The 22,614-nt window shown below is 28.3% G+C and overlaps 2 protein-coding genes across 4 annotated transcripts in view; one reads left to right on the forward strand and one right to left on the reverse strand.

Annotated features, from left to right (window-relative positions):
• LOC107441029 (phosphatidylinositol 3-kinase regulatory subunit alpha) overlaps positions 1–13,249 on the forward strand; it is a 49,168-nt gene extending 35,919 nt beyond the window's left edge. For 2 of the 3 annotated variants that reach the window (XM_087161387.1, XM_087161390.1), the window contains 11 exons: positions 371–499; positions 583–790; positions 2,253–2,353; positions 2,440–2,590; positions 3,138–3,236; positions 4,562–4,742; positions 6,006–6,205; positions 7,974–8,147; positions 9,113–9,196; positions 10,395–10,550; positions 11,443–13,249. In XM_087161387.1, coding sequence (XP_087017513.1) covers positions 371–499; positions 583–790; positions 2,253–2,353; positions 2,440–2,590; positions 3,138–3,236; positions 4,562–4,742; positions 6,006–6,205; positions 7,974–8,147; positions 9,113–9,196; positions 10,395–10,550; positions 11,443–11,653 — 1,694 coding nt within the window. In that variant the 3' untranslated portion in view covers positions 11,654–13,249. Of the gene's footprint in view, positions 1–370; positions 500–582; positions 791–2,252; positions 2,354–2,439; positions 2,591–3,137; positions 3,237–4,561; positions 4,743–6,005; positions 6,206–7,973; positions 8,148–9,110; positions 9,197–10,394; positions 10,551–11,442 lie in introns of all 3 variants that reach the window. The other variant, XM_087161389.1, reaches the window with a different exon arrangement.
• Positions 12,414–20,123, reverse strand: LOC139425834 (uncharacterized). Its single transcript, XM_087161386.1, has 3 exons — positions 15,497–20,123; positions 14,682–14,775; positions 12,414–13,461 (listed from the first exon to the last, which is right to left on the reverse strand). The coding sequence occupies exon 1, from the start codon at positions 20,002–20,004 to the stop codon at positions 16,159–16,161; it is 3,846 nt and encodes a 1,281-aa protein (XP_087017512.1). The 5' UTR covers positions 20,005–20,123; the 3' UTR covers positions 12,414–13,461; positions 14,682–14,775; positions 15,497–16,158.
• Between the last annotated feature and the right edge of the window lie 2,491 nt (positions 20,124–22,614).

Here is a 22,614-nt window from a genome sequence, read left to right on the forward strand (position 1 = left end):
TATAGTTTATTATAGTTATTAGAAATTAAATTTAAATATAGTTAATTTTTAATTAAGGAGCTATTCAAATATTATACTTACATCGTAAAGGAGAAGAAATTTGCAAATTCATTTTTTTCTTCCTTTCTTGCAGTGGGTATAGTTAAAGTGATGCCTAAATTTGACTCAAATTGCCATAGTATAAAAGAAGAAAAAAGAAAGAATGAAACTGTAATTGTAAAAAAATTTGTGTAATATAGTTTATTAAAAAAATCTTTCAATGCATAGAGTAGTTCAATTTTGTTGAAAATGTGCATTTGTAATATTTAAACAGCCTTTTTTATTACATTAACTTATGTCACTCTAATACAAATAAAAATTTAAATTGCAGATACCAAAAACGTAGAGTTCAAGGGATATCCTCTCTCTTGCATAACCAGTGCCTTAATCAAATACCTTCGGGAATTGCCCAATCCTGTGATACCTGTTAAAAGCTATGAAAAATTTGTTGATGCTTCTAGTAAGTAGATTCTTTTTTTTGAATATGTCGCATATTAAATGTGCTAATAGTTCCTGTTTAAAAATTCTCTGCTATTCTTTCAGAAATTCATAATGACAAGCAATGTGCCATGTACTTAGGAGAACTTGTTCAGAAATTGCCAGTACACCACAAAGTAACTTTGCAAACATTGATGGCTCATTTCTGCAAAGTGTGTTCTTTGCAATATTCCAGAGGATTTAAAAGTTTTCCAGATGCCATGATTAGAATCCTGAGTCACACGTTGCTCCGTCCAGCTTGGGATAAAATTGAGTAAGTTTCTTGTGTATTTATTTTGCTAATTTCCAATCAATCGTCAAATGTAACTTATAAAATTTGAGAAAAATCTCTAAATTTGTAAAGAATTAGTCAAAGTTTAAAATGCTAAAAATTATGTTTAAATTTGCTTAAATCATCCTATTCAAACTTCTCCAAAGCTCACATTTGCTCAAAATGTTAAATTAAAAATAAGATTTAACCTACTGTGTAATAGCTATCTTTCACAAAATTGCAAATAATTTATTTTTAGGCATATATGTCAGAAAGTTGGTCTTTTTTATTTAAATTTCTGACATTTTTAAATTATGTAAGGTGTATAAAAAAAACTGTTTTGAATTTTAAGTTAATAAAAATTTATCCAGAAAAAATTTGCTTCAGTATCTAAATTGCTACTCCCAACACCATTAAAAAATGCTGTTCCCCAACACCCAATCACATCACAAACATAAATTTAATTAGTGTTTCCAAAATTTAATCTTTGTCTCAATTTGTTTTGCTGCATCAGAAAAAAAATTATTTTTCCCTCTATATTTAATTCAATTATTTTTTCATTTCTGTTTGATTGGACCTTCTTTCCACTTTCCACTTCTTTCCACTAAAATTTTGGTAAATATTAGAAAAAAAGAATTATAATAAATATTTATTTAAGAATCTACATGCCTGTCTATTAAAAAATAATTAGTACAGTAGGGAACCGATTATCCGGAACGATCGGGACCATCGCTATTCCGGATAACAGATTTTTCCGGTTTTCTGAATCGCTACAAAAAGCCGTTTTTTTTTATTGTTAAACCCAACTGAAAAAAAATTTTTTTTGGAAATAATCTTAAAAAGAAGAAAAAAACGATGGAGTAATACACTAATGATTATTTCCAAAATGATGGTAAGGTAAACATCTTTCAAAAAAGAAAGAAAAATCCTAAAATCTTATGAGGAAAAAAATTATTATTTTTTTTTTTAAAATGGCGGAAAAATTTATCGAATTTCGTTCCGGTTTTTTGGTTTTCCGGTTTTCTGATTTCCGGATAACGGGTTCTGTATTGTGTAATCAATGTAGAATAATTAGTTTGTTAAAAATTTGAGGCTTAGTTTAACTTTAAAAATGTCTGTTGATATTTTAATTAACATTTCATAACCATTCAAGATAATATTATATATTTGGATTTTTTTAAATTTATTTTAATCGATGCCTTTTGAGAGATTTCAGGTTATTGTATTTATATAAATTATTTCAATTCTTTTTTCCTTAAAAATACTCTACTAATGCATTTTTAACTATTTTGCTTTCAATTTTAATTATTGCATTTTAGAATTCTCTGTTCTGTGAAGTAACACTTTTTTTATTTGGAATGTTTTTATTGCATTTTTTTTATTTAAAATTTTTTTATCGTGAGATTTTTTTGCAAATTTATTTAGCATTGTGTATATTAACATTGTTTTTATGATATTGTTTTAGGCAACTTATTTCAAACTCAGAAGCTCACATTAGGATTATTAAATTGCTTCTTTTGAAAGGAGAGTGGGGAGAAAAACTACCAGATTTTGCATCCCAACCAAGTACATATGATTCTTTATTTTGTGTTCTTTTCATTGGTAATATCCTTATTAATTTTATTAAATAGAAAACAAATTTTTTTTAATAGGTCAACTACCACACATGGCTGTAGTTATGGCAGACAACATGCAAGTTTCCATTCCAATGGACTTCGAAAAGCTTCAAATAGCCGAAGATTGCCATAAATCAGAAGACAAAGCTCTTCAAGAAGCTGAGTGGTTTTGGGGAGACATTTCACGGTAAGATTTTTAAGGTTTGATCTTTAACCGAGTCTGCCTTGCTTTCTTTTATCGATACAGAGCTATAAGTATTCCCTCTTCTAAAAAAGTATACTAACGTTTTTGAAAGAAGGTTATTTACCTTTCCAGACTATGCCTATACTCATTCAGTTTGCGGGTAAAGAGATCTTCGATCTTGGGTCTTTTGCTTCAGATTAGACTGAACATACCCTGTTTGTGATGCTGTATCTGCTTAAGACTATTAAGCTCTTTTGGATATTGGGGAAAACACTATTTGTACAGAACTGTCTTTTCTTTGTATTGAAATTCATACAGTTTTTCTAATTAACATAGAATTGGTCAGGATGCAGTCTAGCTGTATAGCTGCTATCTCACATCAGTTGTAAAAATTGCTTAGCATTCATTAAAAGTGTTATTTAGACAAAGCCATCAAAGAACTGACTTAAGCCCCTAGTTTTAGAATTGTATTTTAATTCTTTTGATAAGTATTTTTTTTATATATATAATTAGAAAATGTTGATTTGACTTTTTAATTTTTTCATTGCAGGGAAGAAGTTGATGAAAAATTGTCCAATACTTGTGATGGTACATTCCTTGTGAGAAATTCTTCTAATAAAGGTTCTGGAGAATATACATTAACATTAAGGTAAGAATAGTAAAATATAATTACTGAAACTTAATATTTGCTATATAATTCAAAAGTTGTGAATGTTGACAGATGATTTAAATTTCATTGATGAAATGCAATTCAATTTTAAACTAATGTGATTTAAACATAATTATCTATAGTTCTTTTCTTGACAGAATTTTGTTTATTTTAATATTATACTGTTTAGTGTTTTATTTTATTGTGATTAGTGAAATAATTTCATTAATCTAAAGTTTTTTGTTTAAAAAATGTCCCCTCGGAGCACTGTTAACAATAAGAATATGTATATAAAGTACTATATGTCTATGAGTATTACGAAGAATATCTTTTTAAGATAAAAAAATCTTCTAAAATAGTTACAATTTCTTTAAAAGTTTTAATAATAGAGGGAAAAACATTTATTGACTTAGTATTTGTTGCAGTTTTTTTAAAAAATAATTTGTTTTTCTACTATGACATAAATACTAAATATTTTTAATTGAACAATGGCAATATAATTGATTGTTTACAGTGTGATTTCATTTGCTTATAGTGATTCCGCTTATGCGCTATACTACAAATATACCAAAAATCGTAGGGGGATATGAAAAATAAGTTAACAGTTCGTGGACATAATAAAGAAATGTCACTCAAATTTATGTACTCAAAATTAAAACCAAACTATAAATATAAATACAAGAACATTTCTTTTGTTGAAAGAAAAAATTAGACTTATTCTGAGTATCAAATTACAGTTGCTTTTCCTTGATCAGCCCTTATCAAAACCGTTGATTGCTCATGTATAACTTTTTTCTTGTTTTGAAATTCTTTATTTTTTTCTATCAATAGATATAATAGTTATGAATATGCATATTAATATATGGATAAAGAAGTTGAGAATTCATATTTTGAATAGGGGCAAGTTTTTAGTAAAAAGAAATGTAGAAATAAGGAAGTCTAATAAGGTTCTAAGGACCTTAATTACCAATGTTATTAAGTCTATAAACTGCCAAACCAAACTGAAAAAGTTTTTGGTGTGTTTTAAAAATATTATACTTGCTTTGCATATAATTCCTATTTGTGAATTTTGGTTGTTTCTTAGTAAATGAAAGACAATTTCTACTCATCAAAAATTGAAAAATAAATATGAATTAAATAAAATTCGCTCTCAACTTATAATAAATTATATAATATAGTATTTAATTTTTTCTTACTTTGTTTAGTTAACAAACTTATGCTAAAAATGTGAAGCTGATAACTTGTATTTAGCATATTCTGTGCATTACTATTAAAAGTGATATCATATTTCCACGTGTGATTCATATTCCAACATTCGTTTACAGGAAAGGAGGTAGCAACAAACTAATAAAAATCTTCCACCGTAATGGTAAATATGGCTTCTCTGAGCCCCTGTCCTTTTCATCAGTAGTAGACCTCATAACACACTATCAGCATGTCTCTTTAGCTCATTACAATCATACATTAGATGTTAAGCTCATCCACCCTTTCACCAGGATTTCTCAGGTAAGGCTTTTTTGAAATCTTATACTTCATACCGTTAAATAAATTACAATAATCATGTCAGTATCGGTAGTAATTCACTCTGCTTAAGTAGAAGTGGTAAATGTTTGAAGTTATACAGCATTAGAATATTTTGTTCAATTTCTTAAAAGATTGTTTTCTCCTAACGAATGACCCATGTGTGTATGAACCTTTATATACATAGGATATACGTGACTTATGCATACAAGTATAAGGCCTACGTCTGATTCTGCCACAAAATGTATCAGATCTGGATACCCTAACTCGATTCTGGGTGCATTAACTCGATTTTGCTCATAAGTGATATTTAAAAAAAAAAAAAAAATTTAAATAGAAACGACCAAAAAGGGAAAATTTTCTGTGTAAGCCTTAGAAATAGCAATACAGTACAGAACCCGTTATCCGGAAATCAGAAAACCAAAAAACCGGAACGAAATTCGAAAAATTTTCCCGGCATTTTTTTAAAAAATTTTTTTCCCCCCATAAGATTTTAGGATTTTTCTTTCTTTTTTGAAAGATGTTTACCTTACCATCATTTTGGAAATAATCATTAGGGTATTACTTCATCGTTTTTTTTCTTTTTAAGATTATTTCCAAAAAAATTTATTTTAGTTGGGTTTAACAATAAAAAAAAACGTTTTTTTGTAGCGATTCAGAAAACCAGAAAAGTCAGTTATCCGGAATAGCGATGGTCCCGATCGTTCCGGATAATCGGTTCCCTACTGTACTAATAAGTAGCCAGTGGAGTACAAAATATTAGAGTCAGTAATTTTGATTATCAAAATTGAGCTAAAATATTGCATTTCATACTATTATGACTTCTTATTACCTAGGTTTAAAATATAATAATAATTATTTGTATTTTCCTTGTACAATCGTGAATTTTTCTAAAACAATATTTTTAACAAGTAAATCTATCAGGGCAAGAAAAAGGTATATTTTTTTTTAATTTAAATTTTAAAAAATATTAATGCTTCAGATTTGAAACATTTTGTAAATTAGTTTCGCTATATATAACTATACCTATTTGTGTGAGCAATGAAAATAGTGATACAGTCGGACCCTGTTCCAGTAAACTGTCTGCTAACACAGGAATAGGTCCACTATTGTGGTTCTCCATTACAAATTTTTTGAAAAATTATTTTTTAGCATATGACAATAATATTGTCGGAAACAGTTATTAGGATAGTATATAATTTGTTCATATATTATGCATTTTTGCAACAACTTCAAATAATTTTGCAGGACTCCAACAGTAGAATATTGCGGTCATTGAATCAGGATTTCCTAAATGCTGCTCAATTATATGACAAAGTTTACAAAGACTTTGACAAAATGCAGAATGAAATACTTCTGAAGGAAAACGTCTTAGAAGCAATTAGTGACTGTATTGGACTGCTTGAAAGTCAGCTTGAAGAATACCAAAAAAAGCCTGGTGAAGTTCCGTAAGTCTTTATTTCTTTCTGCTTCTTTCTTTTTCTTACATGAATAGCTCCGCTAGTTTTTTTTCTTACGAGCTCCATGTAGTTTTTTTTTTCTTCTTTTCTTAAATTAAAAAAATTATTATTTATAACCGATTAAGTACTTATAGAGTTTAACCGGAAGAAAGTTATAAAAACGATTTTTTCATGCAAGAGATTTCTTGGGAGGAAGATCTTATTTGCCTCTACAACATAAATTTATTTTGATTGAGTTTAAAATTTTGTATATATGTACAGATCTGGTATACATACGTACAGTGAAACATCACGTTACGGACACTTCTACGAAACGAATTCCTTTTATTTTTGATCTTTTTTTTGTTCCCTGTGAATCTTTTATGAATAAAAACCATTATGCACTTTCTGCCAAAAGCATGCATAACTGGATGCAGGCAGTCCCTTTGCCTGAACTTTTTCAACAGCAAATAATGGCTACAAGAGTGATAATGAAGAAACTGATGCTCAATTGATGCTTCCTGAAAAATAAGCGAAGGTTGAAACTTTATGTGATGATGAAATTTTTATTGAGGAACTGGGGCATTTTTTCTATCCAAAAATGATTAAGTTTGTGAAGGAATGATAAATGATTTTAAGAAAGTACCATGAATGATATGGTAAGTCGCAGCCACTTAACATGAATATCGAGAATCCAGAATTCAAGGATTACTTAATTGCTGGGCAGGGATAATTAGCATGGAGGATTTTTTCATAGGAAACGTGAGAACTTTGTCTATTCTTTCTGTGCTGTAAATAATATAATTTTAGTTTAAATAAATATCAGTGTAAGAAGTTATAGATTATTTAGCTATTTCTATATTTTAGCAATTATTTCAGAGTTCTTCCTAGGATTCAAAAAGGGCAGGGTGCTGCCATTCAGAAAAGGGAACTCATTTGAAACTGTAAAAATTTATCAAAATGTGTAATATTTGGTGATAAATGAGTTTAGACAACAGTAATTTTAAAAGTACCCTCTTAAAATATTTTATCTGTATATTTCAGAAAATAGTTCTTTCTTATTATGAGAAAAATTTGTAGTGTATAAAATAATTGAAGACATTCTAATAGACAATTTCTGGACATAAATATTTTTCAAAAGACTGAACTAAAAAAAAATATTTATTGATAAAGAACTTGAAAGCTTTTTATATAATTTAAACTGGAATCTATCAAAAATAAACATTTAAAGTGATATTTTTTAAAGGTATTTATTTAAAAAGTAATTTTAACAATTAAAATTATTCAAAAATTTATTAATATCCACCCCTTCTTGAAAAAGAGAGATACTTATAAACATTTTACGAGTTGAAAAAAATCCAATCAAAGTAAATATTTGTAACAGTATTAATTTAGCAGAATTAAGCCTATAAACAAAGATAATTTTACCGGTGTGTAATTATTATTTAAACAGTGAATATTTTTTTTAAAAAGTGGAATATGAATAAAAAAGCAATGTTTTTTTGGGGGTGGCAAATTTTTTTTTTTACATAAAGCACAAAGAGGGCGCATTTATGGAGATCAAAAGGCAAGCAGGGCTGACCGCTCTTCTAAAAACGCTAATGGAGAACATTGTTACATTACAAGCAATTAAAATAAGCTTTAAAGATTTTTCTAATGAGAAGCTAACTGTGCATGTTTTTATTTCTTACAAAGTGTGCTTTAAACTATGTAAGACACGCCTTACTTATTAAATATTTTAAAGTTTGATATTAACAAAATAAAAAATTTTTGGTAGATGCAAAGATATTGAATCTGTGAAGAGAAGGATATTATCCCTTCAAAGTCACCTTCAAGAGCAAGACGGTGCCCTTAAGCCTCTAATGTCCTTTTACCGCACATTAGAAAGGGAAATTTCTGCCCAGAAACCAAATTTGATCTCATTATATAAGCAAAGGGAACAAGCTCAAATGTAAGTTTTTTTTTATGGAATCAGTATTACTGTAAATGTAATTATCTATTTTCTTTCCAGTACGAGTATTTTGTTTTACTACAATATATTTTTTTTACAATAAAATAAACTTCAAAAATCATAAAAACAAACTTTTTGTTATATCAGTGATATCCTGCTTTTTGAAAGCTACAAAACACAATTTTTGGAAGATTATGAAACAAAGTTTAAGCAATTATACTTCACAAAAGCTGTGCTTTAAAATTACCATTTCTCAAAAACTTCTTAAATGATTTTGTTCAAATTTTAGATTTTATAAAAAAAAATTATTAATTAAAGAATGATTAATTAAAAATTATTAATTAAAGAAAAAAATTATTCAAGAAAATCCTTTATGTGCTGCTAAAAACTTACATTAAATATTTATATATTTAATTACAATAAATGATAAAGTTATAAAATCTACAAGTAAATTTACACAAGTAGCATGAAAGATCAATTCAATATTTTCCTTCTTTATCGTTCAATATATCCTTGTATTTTTGTGTACTTCAATATCTACAACTAAAGCCAAAAAATTCTGTTAAGATTTTTCTTATTTTTCCAAGACTAATTTCAAATAACTAACTTTTCCAAGCTTATAAGTTAATAATTTTTCCAAAAATTTATGGAAAAATAACATTTCCTTTAATTTTTTCTTATAAACTGCAATAGTCATGATAATTTTTTTCTTGTTTTTACAAGCATCAGATTTTAATTTTGCTAGTTTAGAAATAAAGATTTTCTATAAATAACATAGTAATATTTTTAACTGTCGAATTTTTATTGTAATTGTTTTTGTTTCAACAATTGTTTTAGAATTGCTCAAATTTATCCTAACTTTTGGCTTTTTATAATCGTTATTTGTTTATATCTTAAATTTTCCTTTTTATAGTCATATGTATATGTTTGTTAAGATATTTACTAAGTTATTTTGATATATTTAGGCTGATTTCAACTCAAGATCAATCTAAGGAAAGTATTAATCAATTCTTACAAGATCCATGCAGTACGAAAAAAAGTACCTCGAAGTAAGTTAATTTATTAATGTGTTATGAATATGTACTTAGCCCTTTTTTCACAGCACTTAGCCTGATGAAGCTTATCATTCTTCTTCACTTGAACCAGCCGTAAACAAAAGATTAGATTTTTCCTTCTTCAATTTGTTGATTATAAAGTTTATTGTTTTGAAATCGCACTTTAGTGTAGAATTAAATTTGCATTTTCAAATGATGTGTACTAAACTAAATATTATACCTAAATGTAAGCCATTTAAAACTCCAAATTCTTATTATATGTTAAATAACACTTTGTTTACTAGTGGCTTAGAATAGATTTTATACCTAATATATATTATAATAAGTAGGAATTAGGTTGTCAAGATTTAGCCTGATTGTTGTACCTTTTAGATGGTTTCAATTAGTTTAAGAGTTAATTTTTTCAATTAATTCATATTTAGTAATGAAAATGTTCATCAAATGCTTATTTATTAATTACTTTTTACATATGTCTTTTTACTTTGGTATATTAAACTTTCTCATTTTTAAAAATTCTGGGTAAATTAAAATAAAAATTAAAGATCCTCCTATGACTATCATAGTTATAGAACTATGCCACATTAAAAATATTTGAATGATTTTCAAAACTCTTGCAAGAAATTTTTTTTTCAAAACTGATTTAAAACTTTTAACTGTACATTATATTTTATTTTTGATTATTATTTTCTTTCAAATGTCTTTAATTTCATCTTAATATTTCAAAACTGAAATTTTTTATCTATTATTAGTGTTGCTATTAATTATTATTATTATAAGCAATTGACTTTTTAGCATTCTTATGCTTTTATGTTATTTTGTTTGTTTTGTGATTAGGACTTGATGTTAGACTTTAATCAAAAGATGATTTTATGAGGCATTAAAAAATTTTGGCCTTTGAAAATTCATGGTTTTTCTTCTAATATTTTTAAGGTGATAAAATTTTGTTTATTAAAAATAATTTTTTTTAACTGTGGAAATTTGTTTATTAGGCGTAAAGGAGATTTCGGACAGTGATATGCTAGAAAATTTTATGCTTTCATTCAGATATATATAGATTTTAAAAGAGAAATACCAAGATAAAAAGGTTAAAAGTTGATGGCATGAAATTTCATTTACGTTTGTTTGTGTGTTATGTTTCAGGTTTTGACATGATTTTCTAAGTTCATAATCTTATTTTTTTTTTCATATTTAGAGTTGTCTCTGTTAAAGAACTTCCTCATAATAATGAGACTACGTGGCTGCTGCAAGATTGCTCTCGAGCTGATGCTGAGAAATTACTTGCTGGTAAACTCAATGGGACTTTCCTAATCAGAAATAGCCGAACCGGGGATTTTGCTCTGTCTATTGTGTAAGTTGTAACAGTTAGAACATTTTTATTTTTGTACTTAACCAAGATTTTAAATAAAATAACTTTTAGATATTTATTATTGCTTTTTTAGGGGACATCTGTGAAGTGAATAATACTTCATGTTAAAACTATTTTTTTAATGCTGTTATTTCCTTGACACTCGGTATTATGCTTTATTACAAAGCTTTGAAACTGCATTTTTTCACAGTATTTGAAACATCTTATAAAAAATAAAAATATAGGTAATTTCAATTTAAACCAAACGAAATTAAGTTTTAGCCTTTATTTTTTAAAATGCATTAAAAATCTTTATAATTCAAACCTTGAAACAAGTAGATTTACTGTATAGTGTTTTGTGTTATATAAATCATTTCACATACTTTTAAAAGTATCCATTAAGCATGACAATATTAGTATGGGAACAGATCAGTCTTAAAATACTTTCAAATAATTTTTAGATAGAAGTACTTAAAGGCACAAGTACCCATTTTGGTATTTAAACAAATTGTAAATTATTAACAAATTTATAAATTTTGCTTATCTTTTAAAATTATAATCTTGTAGCAAATAATTAAATGTAAAAATTTAATAGCTCCTGCCTTAATTGGAGATATTACTTAACAGGAAATTTCATTAATTGCACCTGTGAAATTAATTTACCTGTACTTATACCTATAACATTAATGACTTATGGAGAATGGCAGGTTTTCTACTGGGACACTTTAAGTAGTTTCAGAACTTTATTTATATAATTTACTGTTAATTGCAATTTCTTATCTAGAGATATTTGCTTGTACATAAATAACACTTTTATGAATTATTAATTTATCGAATTGATTGAGGTTTGAAATATTTTATGTTTTCTTCTTATACTTGTTTTTTAATTTTTCAGTGTGAATGGTTCAATTGGTCATTGTTTGATTCGCAAGACGGATGATGGGTATGGATTTGCTGAACCTTACAACGCCTTCCCAACCTTAAAAAATCTTGTTCTTCATTACGCACAGACCTCTTTAGAGGATCATAATAGTTCTCTAAAGACGACTTTAATGTACCCAATATTTTCTTCAGAAAGTGAACAATACGTGAATATTGCCAGCTAGGTTTTGATCACCTTTTTTCTATTACTCATAAAACCTAGAGTTTAAAGAAAATGGAAGTTTTCTATTGCCATAAATTTTGAAAACTGAAAATTCCCTAGAGTGTGAACAATTGTAAATTTTCTCAAATGGCATCTGTTACGACATGTTAATGGTTAAAGTTCATATTTTCTGTTTGGACTACAAACTTAGATAAATTAGACAGACATTCACTATATTGCATATTTTTTGTTATGATTGCATAAATTTTTTTGGGTAAGATTGTGAATAGCAAACTGAATGACTGATATATTTTGTTTGAATTATCTGATGGACTTGATTGTAATAATTTCAACAAATATCCTATTAAACGGTGATAGTCTATATCAGAACTGCTGAAATAGGCATGACAAATCTTTCAGAGAAGAAAAAAAAAACTTGTCCCAAAGAATGTGTTTAAAAAAGAAAATCTTTTACTGTGATAACCACTAAAGCTTAAGAGAGTACTTATTGGTTTATAATTATTTTTTGTGCAGACTTTTTTCATTGCTAGAGGTGCAGCTGCTTCAAAAGAAATGCCAAAGGCATAAAAATGTGTACATATTTTTCACCATGTTTCACTCTTGGACTGATTTGCATCTATTTGATAGTATTTTTTACTATAGAACAGATAATTGATGTCTTTTTTCCCCCTGCTGTATGTAATCTATTTCAAAATATCATTTTGCATAGCATTTGATGGCTTTTTTATTAGTAAATGTGGCACCTATAGAATTCTTGAAGATTTTTTTTAACTGTTTTTTTTTTTATTTTGTAGAAACAATAAAAAAATGTAGTTGGTTTGCAGTTTTTCTTGTAAAATATTGTTTATGTAATCAAATGGAATATTTATATTTTCTTTGAAATGAAAAAGTGAGCCATTAGAAATAAATTTATTGGTGCATTATGTATTTCATTTTTTTATACTTTTTATGATGTCAAGTGCTTGATGTAACTTCATTATCAGATCTGTAATGTGTCCAATAAATTTTCAAAAATGCTACACTTCTTAATTCCAAAATTTGTGCAATCGAAACTTTCTTTATGTGTCATCTTTATTAGTCAAAGGTAAAAAAGAAAATTTAATATGGCATGCTATATATATTGTTATGGAATAAAATGTATAGCTTTTAAAGTTATTTAAAATTTTTGTCTGAAAATTTTATGGATTTACTTTATTTTTAGTTATTTTTTCCCCTAAAAATTCTATGCTCCACACTATGTATAATCCTTATACAGAAAATGTTTTGCTAGTCATTATGTATTTTTTTTTTAATGAAAAAATGTAAAGCTGTTTAAAAAGAAAATGAAATCAAAATCTGAAGTGTGTCATGATTCATTTTTAAAGTGTAGCATGATTTTTTTCAATGAAATCCTGTAAAAAAAATTTTCAATTGTGATATGATGTAAAGTTTTTGAATGCTAATCAAAAGCATTGAAATTCTGACTTACAGAATTATAAGAGCTGTTCCAAAAGCAATCTGGCAAGTGTCCCATCTTTCTGTGCAGAGTACAAAAGAACTGAGGGATTTTGCCCAAAAATTTCATAAGTACTTTAATAAAAGCTGTTTTTTTAAATCATAGATTTGGTTTTATTTATTATCTTTGATACTATCTTAAACACATTGATAATTTTAATTATAATTCTGAAATAGTTATTTTATCTAGTTTTCCAACTAATATCTAATTTAACTTTTTTTTGTTACCATGTTCTTTTTATTGGATTCAACTGAACTAAATGTTTCGTAGTGATGTGGTACATTTAGTTTTTTTGAATCCAATGAAATTGGGAACTTGAATCCTTTGAAACTGTGCTGGTTTATCTTAGTAACTGCAACCTGTTCCAAAGTAGGACATTTTTACTCAATATTTTTCCTAACGTATTCTAATCCTGTTTTAAACTGCAAGCATTTTTTATAATTGCAAAATTGTTTTCACAAATATTTTTCATAATTGCGAAACAGGTATATTAACAAAGGTATATTAGTTTTTTTTCTTTTGCGAAGTTGCGATTTGAAATAAACATTTTATAATTGTTAAATTATTTGTGCTATATTCAAACAAAAAAAATATTGAAATTGTGAATAGAATAAAAATATTATAGATATATGCATTTCATTGTAACTTTTCTATTTGTTTTTTAAATCCTTTTCAGAAATGAAATCCTTTATTAACATTTAAGTGAGAAAAACAAAGCAAACAAAAATGCTATCATAATCTAACAAATAGTAATTATTGAGGTAAACTTAATTAATTTTAGAAATAAAAGCCTTAAAAAACTAGTTATTTTGATGAAATTGATAAATTAACACCTTTCTATGAGAATTACAATTCAATTATACCCAATAAATAAACTGGTTTCTATTTACTTTAATTCCATTATTACCTTTATTAATGATTTTGCAGTAATTATCTTATTTTAATTATTTTTTCATTAAAAATTATTTTTTCTCAATGAAATATTTAATTGCGACTCCTAATGCTTCCATGTATTGATTACAAAATGTCCTATTTTTGAATAAATATTTAAATTTACATAGCTCCTTTCAGGCAAGACGAACCATGTATTGTTAAAAATTAGTGTTGCTTGCACTCGTGGTATCTCTAATTAACATGTGCTTCCTGGACAATGTTAATTGAGTTACAGATGCAGCCCAAAATCACTTCCATGTCTGCTCTCTGTTCACAATCATTGACGGCCTTCACACAACATTTAATTTACTTTGTATGTACTATGATGTTAAATGGGTAATAGCCAACATCGCCGGGCCCTCAGCATGAGAAATAAAGTAGTGTTAAAAATTTTTTTTGACAATTTAAATTACTTAGATGCTGTACTTACTAAATAATTGTGCAGAAATGGCTTAATTTTTTATGTATTAATGTGCTCTTGCTTAAAACCTAATCTGAAAATAGAATTAAGTATTTGAGGTTTACAATTATTCAATTAGTAACTTCAAGAATGGTTTTGTTTTGTAAAAAAAAAAATCTTTTTATATTTGTAAAAACAAACTTTAATCTAAGCATCTGCTTTTAAAACTTTTTAAAATACATAGTTTAAGCGTCAGGCCTTTTTTTTTTCTTCTTTAGTTTCCTCAGAACTAAAACTTTTACTGGGTATGTAGCGTTTTTAAAAGATGTTTTTTTCGAATTTTGTTTTTAAAAAGTGCTTAATTTTTCCTCTTCCAAAAAAAGATTTTTCTTTCTTTTTCTTGTTTATTATCACCATGAATTATGCAAAAAAGACATTGTTTACATTGTAAGAACAGTTTGAAATTTTGGTCTTATTCATACAAAACTGAAAAATGAACTTGGTGTACAGAGGGCAGGGAAGTAAATGAAAACTGATTTTACGTATAAAAAATAAGATGATTGTTAAGTGTTTTTTATAAGATAATTATTTTTGTCTCCAATAATTAAACAAAGTGAGTGATCAATTGCAATTTGACACATTTTGATTTATAATTATTTAAAATTTTCTATGACAAAATTTGGGTTTTTAACAGTAATTTTCAAAATAAAAAAAACTTTTATGTTAAAATAATTCAAGAACATAATTGTTTGAACACCTGTTAATTTACATATATGTTAACTTAAAATTACTTCATATTTATAATAGCTAGTAATTATCCTTCGGTGAAAATTTTGGGTTTTTCACAATTTTTAAAAATTATGTCAAAAGGTTTTTCTTTACATGATGGTTAAAACCTTCAAGTGTCAAAAATTTGCCAATCCTGCCTAATTATGATATTTTTTAAAGTGCTTAAAAATACTTTTTTTGAGTGCTTAAAAGGTACTTATTTTTTGTTGAAAAATTTGGCTACGCACCTTGTTTTATCGGAATCACTTGGTTTTAATTTTGTACTATTGTTTTTGTAAAATAAAATAATTTATTAAAAAGAAAAGGGAATAACGTCTCAATTTAATAAATATAGATGACTTTGCGTATGTTTTCATCTAATATGCTATTCTACTACAGTAATAAAATATTTAATATTTTACCGATATTTTTTTTCTCTATAAACTGGTTTTGATATTTGAAAAACATGAATTAACCATTGCACAAATAATATGAGTTGAAGTTAAATAGCATTCATATTTCCCTTTATGCTCACTTATTTACCACTATTATTTTGCCATTCCTCCTAACTTAGATTACTGCCAAATGTTCAATATATAAAACCAAAGAAAAGTTTTTTGCAAATAATTTTTTTTATGAATCTTTAAAACGTTAATTTGAAAATTCAATTTTTTTTTTTAAAAAAAAGCTATGATTGAAAAGTGACACTTATTAGGATATATTTTATTAAAGAAAAAGTTTGTATTACATTTATAGTAGTTACAAATAATTTGTTTTCATTCCTAAAGGAACAAAACTAAATACTACTAATGATGTGTTTCTGTATATGTTTGCCTATTAAATATTTTGAATAATATTTCAGTTAGGCGAGAAATAATAGTTTAACATTATACTGTTTGTTTTTGTCAGTTCAGAACGAAAATTTGAAAGAGGAGTCGTTTTCTGGTGATTTAATACCACTTGATCCACCAAAGTTGAAAACAAAGTCAGATTTTTTGTTACTTTCATTGTCGTTTTTGCTGGCATCTGCAGCAAAAAGAGGAAAGAAATCTTTTGGTTGTGCTGGAGATTTTGGGGAATCTTGTCCAAATGAAAACATAGATTTTTCTTTCCCTGTTTCTAATGTTAATGGTGGGGAATCAGCCAAATAATCGTAATCATCAAAAGACAAAAATGTATTTTTTTCTTGGTTTTTCTCAGGCTGTAAGTTGTTGCTCAAGTTAACCATGTTGATGAATGGCACTGGCTCAAACAAAGTATCTACGGATATATCTCTCAAACTGGCATCTTTTTGGTTTCCTTGTACTGATGTTTTTGTGGTGTACATAAAGCGAGATGGATAAGTGAAATCTGGTGATTTATTAATTTCATTAATAACCTGCCTGTGTTTCTCTAAATCAAAAGGACTTATTCTTGGTGCCATCTGTTCTGATTTATCTGATTGGGGTCTCTTGCCTGAGGAGTTATCTTCAGCTTGTGGTGTATTATATACCTCAAGGGATGTGGAGTGATCACTAACTGTAGAATTCCCTGTATCATTAGTTTCCATTGATGTATGGAATGTTTGTTTATTTGCCTCACTACTCACTGGTTGATTAATTTTATTTGTCGTTTGTTTGATCTGTTTAATTAATGGTCTGTCTAGTGAGGATCTTAATTCTTTAGTTTCACCCATAATATGAGATGTAAAAGGTATTTCCATAGGTGTGTGGAACTCTTCCATATTTTCCTCATCACTTGCTGATTGATTATGTCTGTTTATTTGTTTGTACTGGTTAATCAATGGTTTGTTTGATGAAGACTGTTCTTTAGAAGCTTCTGTAATAATAAGCGAAGTGAGAGATTTTTCATTTGATGTATATTTGGGAGTGCTTGAACATTTTGCTTGGTTATTAATTTCCATAGATATGGAGAATATGTGTGTGTCGTTCTGTACATTCTTAGTCATTGCATTTGATATTTGAGTTTCTTCAACTTCCATTGGTTTATCCCTTGGAATCATTTGTGACTGTGTTGTTGGAGAATATTCTACTTCCATTGATTGATGACTAGAAGCTGATTCTTGAGTAATAACATTCTCTTGAGAAGATTGTGTTTGTTTTTCTCTACTTTCCATGCCATTATTAATATCAATTAGATTCTCTGACATATTTTGGTCCAGAGGTGAGAAAACTGTTGTTATAATCTCGCCATCGCCATTCATTTCTGAATATTCTTGTCTGTTGGTTTGTGAGGAAGCGAATGGTTTTAGCAATTCCAATTTATCAACCGAGGATGCCAATTCATTGTTGCTTATTTGTGAAATCTTGATATTTTTTGGAGCACTTGTCTTCTGATTTGACTCCTTGTTAATATTGCTGATTTGTTGCTTTACAATAGTAGCACATTCAATATTTGCCGTATTAGCTTGATTTTCTGACATATTTAAATCTTCAGGGCTTGCATTAGTTTCTAAATTTTTGTGCGTTTTAGTGCTTGAAAATATCTGTAAACTATCCTCTGAAGTAATACTTATATAGTTATCTTTTGATTTTTTATTTTGATTGTTGATATCTCTTTTTTCGATATGATCTTGATTTTCTGACTTATCAAAGAGATTATTCGGATCTTTGAAACTTGCACTATTTTCCCCTTTATTCTTTGAAAAATAGGGAGAGGTATCCTTCAATTGTATTTTACCTATTGAAGAGTTTCTAGTTTTGGGGGATTGGTTAATAGAATTTTCTTCTTCATCAGTATGGGTTTTGTTTAAAGGGACAAAATTCATTGTCTTCAGAAATTGAGTTCCAGGTATTGTTGCATACATATTTTGATCTCTCGTTTCTATCTCTATTTCATTGCTTATGGAATTCTCTTTATTAATAAGTGCAAAATCCATTCTCTCTTGAAATTGACTTTCAGGCATTGGTGCATTCTTATTTTGATCTCTTCTTGGACTTGTGTGATTTGTTTCTGCTTGAAAATTTGTTCGCATTATCCTTATTTTATTGGGTTCATTGTCTTCAGGAGGAACAGGATAGAATTTCTCCTGAAACTGCATTTTAAGCATTTGTGCATTCATATTTTGATATTTGCTTGGAATTTTGTATGTTGATTCCTGCTGTAGATATGTTTTCATTATTTCTATTTTATTCTGTTGAATTCTTTCTGACTTCTCTCCTTGAGGTGATAAGGTTTCTTCTTCATTTGAATTTTCATAAGAAATTTCCATTCGATCTTTTGATTTTTCTTGTTGGTTAGTGATGGCTTTGTTTTCCCTGATGTATGTTTCACTTCCTTTAATAGCTTGTGGAATTTTTTTTTCTTGATATCTTATTTTCTTCCCCAAGGTAGTGTTTTCAAATTCCATCCTATTTTCACTTGTAATAGCGTTTGGTTCAGTTACCTCATCAGTCTTGCTCAAGTAATTATTTGATACTGTAGTGGATGATAAAGGGTGTCTTTGGGAAATAACTGTTGCTTTACTTTTATGCTCATCCTTTGCAGGTGTTGGAAAAACATGAGATATCCTTCCTGGGTAACAGAAAACGTTAGAAATTGATGCCTTTTCTGTTGGAATAGATGGTACTCTTTCTGTTGAGACAGTAAATGATTCCTCTATAGGCGGGGAACTGAATACTGGTGTGTATAATTTTAATTTTTCCATGCGTTGGCGTATTTTACTCCCTTGACAAGAAATTTTTCTTTCTGTAGTAACTAAAGCATTTGCTGTATTTATAGTTGGAATGCAACTGTTTGTGCCACTAGTCTGGACATGATTGTTTCGTTCACCGGTAACTAATACTTTTTGTGTATTTGTAGTTGGAGAGTAACGATTTCTCATCAATGCTTCTTTTTGATAATTATAAGATTTTGAATTGTGTATCATTGTAGGACTTGTGCACTGGTTGCCCATGTTTGGTGTTATTTTATCACAAACATTAACTTCAGTCCTTTTTGTAGTAAAAGCAAAATCTGGTTGATTTTTCGAATCATAAACATTTTGAATGGATTGCGTATTCATGAATGCATTTGAAATGCTGTTTTCCGTTGATGTATGCGTTACAGTTTCTCTCTCAATTTGTGTAGTCTGCTCTTTAAAGGCTCTACGGACACCTATTTCTTCTTGTAATTTCGAAATTTCTCTTGTAAGTGTTATTTTATCACTTTTTAATTTAAATATTTCAGTTCCTATTCCAGCTATTCGCACAATAAAACTTTTTAAAGGATAGAAGCCACTTTCTTCTGCATTCCTTCGACCTCTTTCACACTTCGCCTTAAAAACGTCTGCCTGACATTGCCTTAATTCTGACTTCAGGCATTTGAGCTGCTCTGTTGCTTCGTTGAATGTTTGTCTTGCTTGTTCAAGCTCTTGTATCCAAGGTATTTTAGCATAACGATTATTATACCGTTCATCCCATTTTGCTTTATGCAATGAAAGTGCATCTTTTAATTTTTGTTTCTTTTTTTCTAATTCTGTCGATGATTTTTCCTCTTCTCTACGTAGTTTTAGCACATTTTTCTTTAGCTCATTATTAGACTTTCTCAAAGTTTCATTTTTGTTTTCTGTGCTTCTTAACTCTTTTTCCAAAAGAGATCTTTTCTCATTCAACCTCATTATACTTTCTTCTGTAACCGCAATTTCTTCTTTTTTTGAAATGGCTATTTCTTCGCATTTTCCGATTCTCTGCCATTCTGTATCTATGTTATTAATTATGCTTTGAGTCAGACTTAATAGGGAAGCATCGAAATTTTTAAAGTATTTGTCTATGGACATTTTTTCTTCCTTAAAAAGCAAAAAATTACCAATGAGAAAAAAAAATGCTTGATAAGGTTATTAATATTTCAATTTTATTTTATTTTAGTTATATTTTATAATTTAAAATTATTAATAACGTGTCTACAAGCGGTAAAATATTAATTCTGATCCATAAGTTTAGACATTTAATGAACAGCTCACATTTAAGAACTTTTAAAATCACTGAGAAGGCTTACGAAGTATCGTCTTTTTATGGATCAATTTTTGACATGATAAATCTGTTATGTCTATACACACACTGGACTGGCCAATGAACTAGAAACCTTAATATTTTAATGAACTTCTTTTTGCGTGGACAACAACCTGTATTCTAGAGGGCATAGATTTTAAAGGCTTCTGAAGCGCACTTATGCCCAAAGAATATTATGCATTGGTTAGTTTCCTCAGAGAATTTATATTTTAAAAATCTTGTAAATTAGATGAAAGAGAAAATTGCCGTCGGATGTGTCCTTAACATGTTAGGTTCAGATCCGATCTTTGCAGTCTCCAGGAAAAAAAAGTGTTGAAAGTCGTTTCGGAGTTTTGAACGCTTCTGGCACTATGTATTGTACACTATCTTTTGTGAAGTATCCGCAAACTTCGGAAGAGAAATTCATGCCTTTGTGGGATTCAAGCTGAATTCTGCTTGTTCAATCAGAGAAAAACACGATGTGATGTAGCGTGTATCATTAGTCCAGATAAACCGTGTAGTCGTTACTGTGTAAACGAATTTTGGCATTCTAGGCAGAATGAGAGATTTCCTGACAGGCATCTGAATAAGTATTCGCCTCCTCTGCAATTATCTGCGCATGGCTCACCCCGAAATCAGTTTGGATAAACCTTGTTAAGACGATGTCCATCACCGTGTTCGAACCTAATTTACGTCTTCTAGACTATGACTTTTTTTTCCTCTTTTCTTCCAGACGTGGACACGTACCTATAGGTTTGCAAAACCCTTAACCGTATAGTCCACGTCTGGCCGACAGTCTAGCTCGCACAATAAACAGAACATAAGCAAACAATTACAAAATTCATAACTTCGCCACAAATACAAAGCACAATTGCGTTATGCAGATGACAATAATGTGTATCACATTAGTTAATAAAAAATAAATAAAAAAAGTGAAACAACAGATGAAGCAAGAACAATAGTGAGTACACCAGTGAACAGCAAATGGATATGAAAAGTAGCATATGTAGTTGTTGACAAGAAGAAACGTATTTCTAGACTATAACTGTGGGTTCTATTTCAAACTTTTGATGTGGTCGGTTTCAAGAACCCAACGGGTTCTGTTGTCTCCACGATCGTGCCACCTGCTCCCGCTATATATATTGGCACCAACAGTAAGCTCAAATTCAAATGATGAAACATCTGTCGTTTTTCTCCAATCATACTGTGATTATTCTGAAATGCACCTTAACCATTTTGATGAGATTTACCGCTCGTCATAAACTGATTTTGCTACTAACGATAACAAGCAATTAACAGAAAATCTCGATTGGTTCTAGTACATTGGCCATCATGTGTATATATTAGTTAATAAATAACAATTCCTAGTAAAAATTAACTACTTATGTAGACATATCTTTAGATGCCAATTTATAACATATTTAGTAGTCATTATTCATAAAAATTTGTGAAGCTCAAGCACCGGAGTTGCGTTTTTTAGAAGCAATATGCGTGAAAGAATTAAAACGGCATTTGAAAAGGGAAAAAGTTTAAATTCGTTAGTTAATAGCTCTTGTTTTGGTTCATAAAAATTTTAATTAAGAAATAGAAAGGTATTTGATGAGACTTTTATTTTCGTTTACAATATTTATTAACTTCTACTAGTTAAGATCGTAAAAAATATCGTGTGAAGTAAAAAAAAAATATATAAAAAATACATATAAAATAATCTATTAGTATAATTATAGATTTGACCATTAATATCTATCTACAAACACATATCCTAAAAAAATTACAGATTTTTTTTGTTTTTTTTTGTTACGACATCTTGCTACACATGTATCAATTTGCAGCATTGGTAGGATAGGAAAGCTATAGAAATTTATTAAGGTATCTTGCGCTCTTTTGCAGCTAAGAAAGAGAAATGCAAATTTTTTAGAATTGGAGGATTTGAATTTCTTAAACTATTGCAAGCCGTATAAATATTTTTTAAAAAATCAAGGGATTTGTTACAAATTTGACAATATATAGCACAGCTTTCAAATTTTCTTAGTTATTATACTAATAATAAAATCTACTAATAAAATATTTAGAAAGCAGCATCCTTTTTTCTCTTCTTATTCTTTATATCTATTATTAATTCACCCACCGGCCTGTGTAGGGGTTAGGGAATTGCATCAGAAATGTTCGGGGTTCGAATCACGGGCAGAACAAATCTGCCTTTACATGCCTGTATGATGCCCAAGTGGATCATTCTAAAAAAGGTGGTCATTGGAAAAAAAATTTATTCACTTCTCTTAAAAAAATCTTGCAGACATTTTTAAAATTAAATTACAAATCAAAAAATCGAATTTACACAGGATTCTTCATTTTTTAGTGAAATAATATAAAAAGGAAATATAAGATGTTATATTTCAGAG

This window comes from Parasteatoda tepidariorum, chromosome 4, assembly GCF_982258835.1.
Source record: "Parasteatoda tepidariorum strain Cologne lab strain chromosome 4, Ptep-v5.0, whole genome shotgun sequence".
Classification (NCBI taxonomy): Eukaryota; Metazoa; Arthropoda; class Arachnida; order Araneae; family Theridiidae; genus Parasteatoda; species Parasteatoda tepidariorum.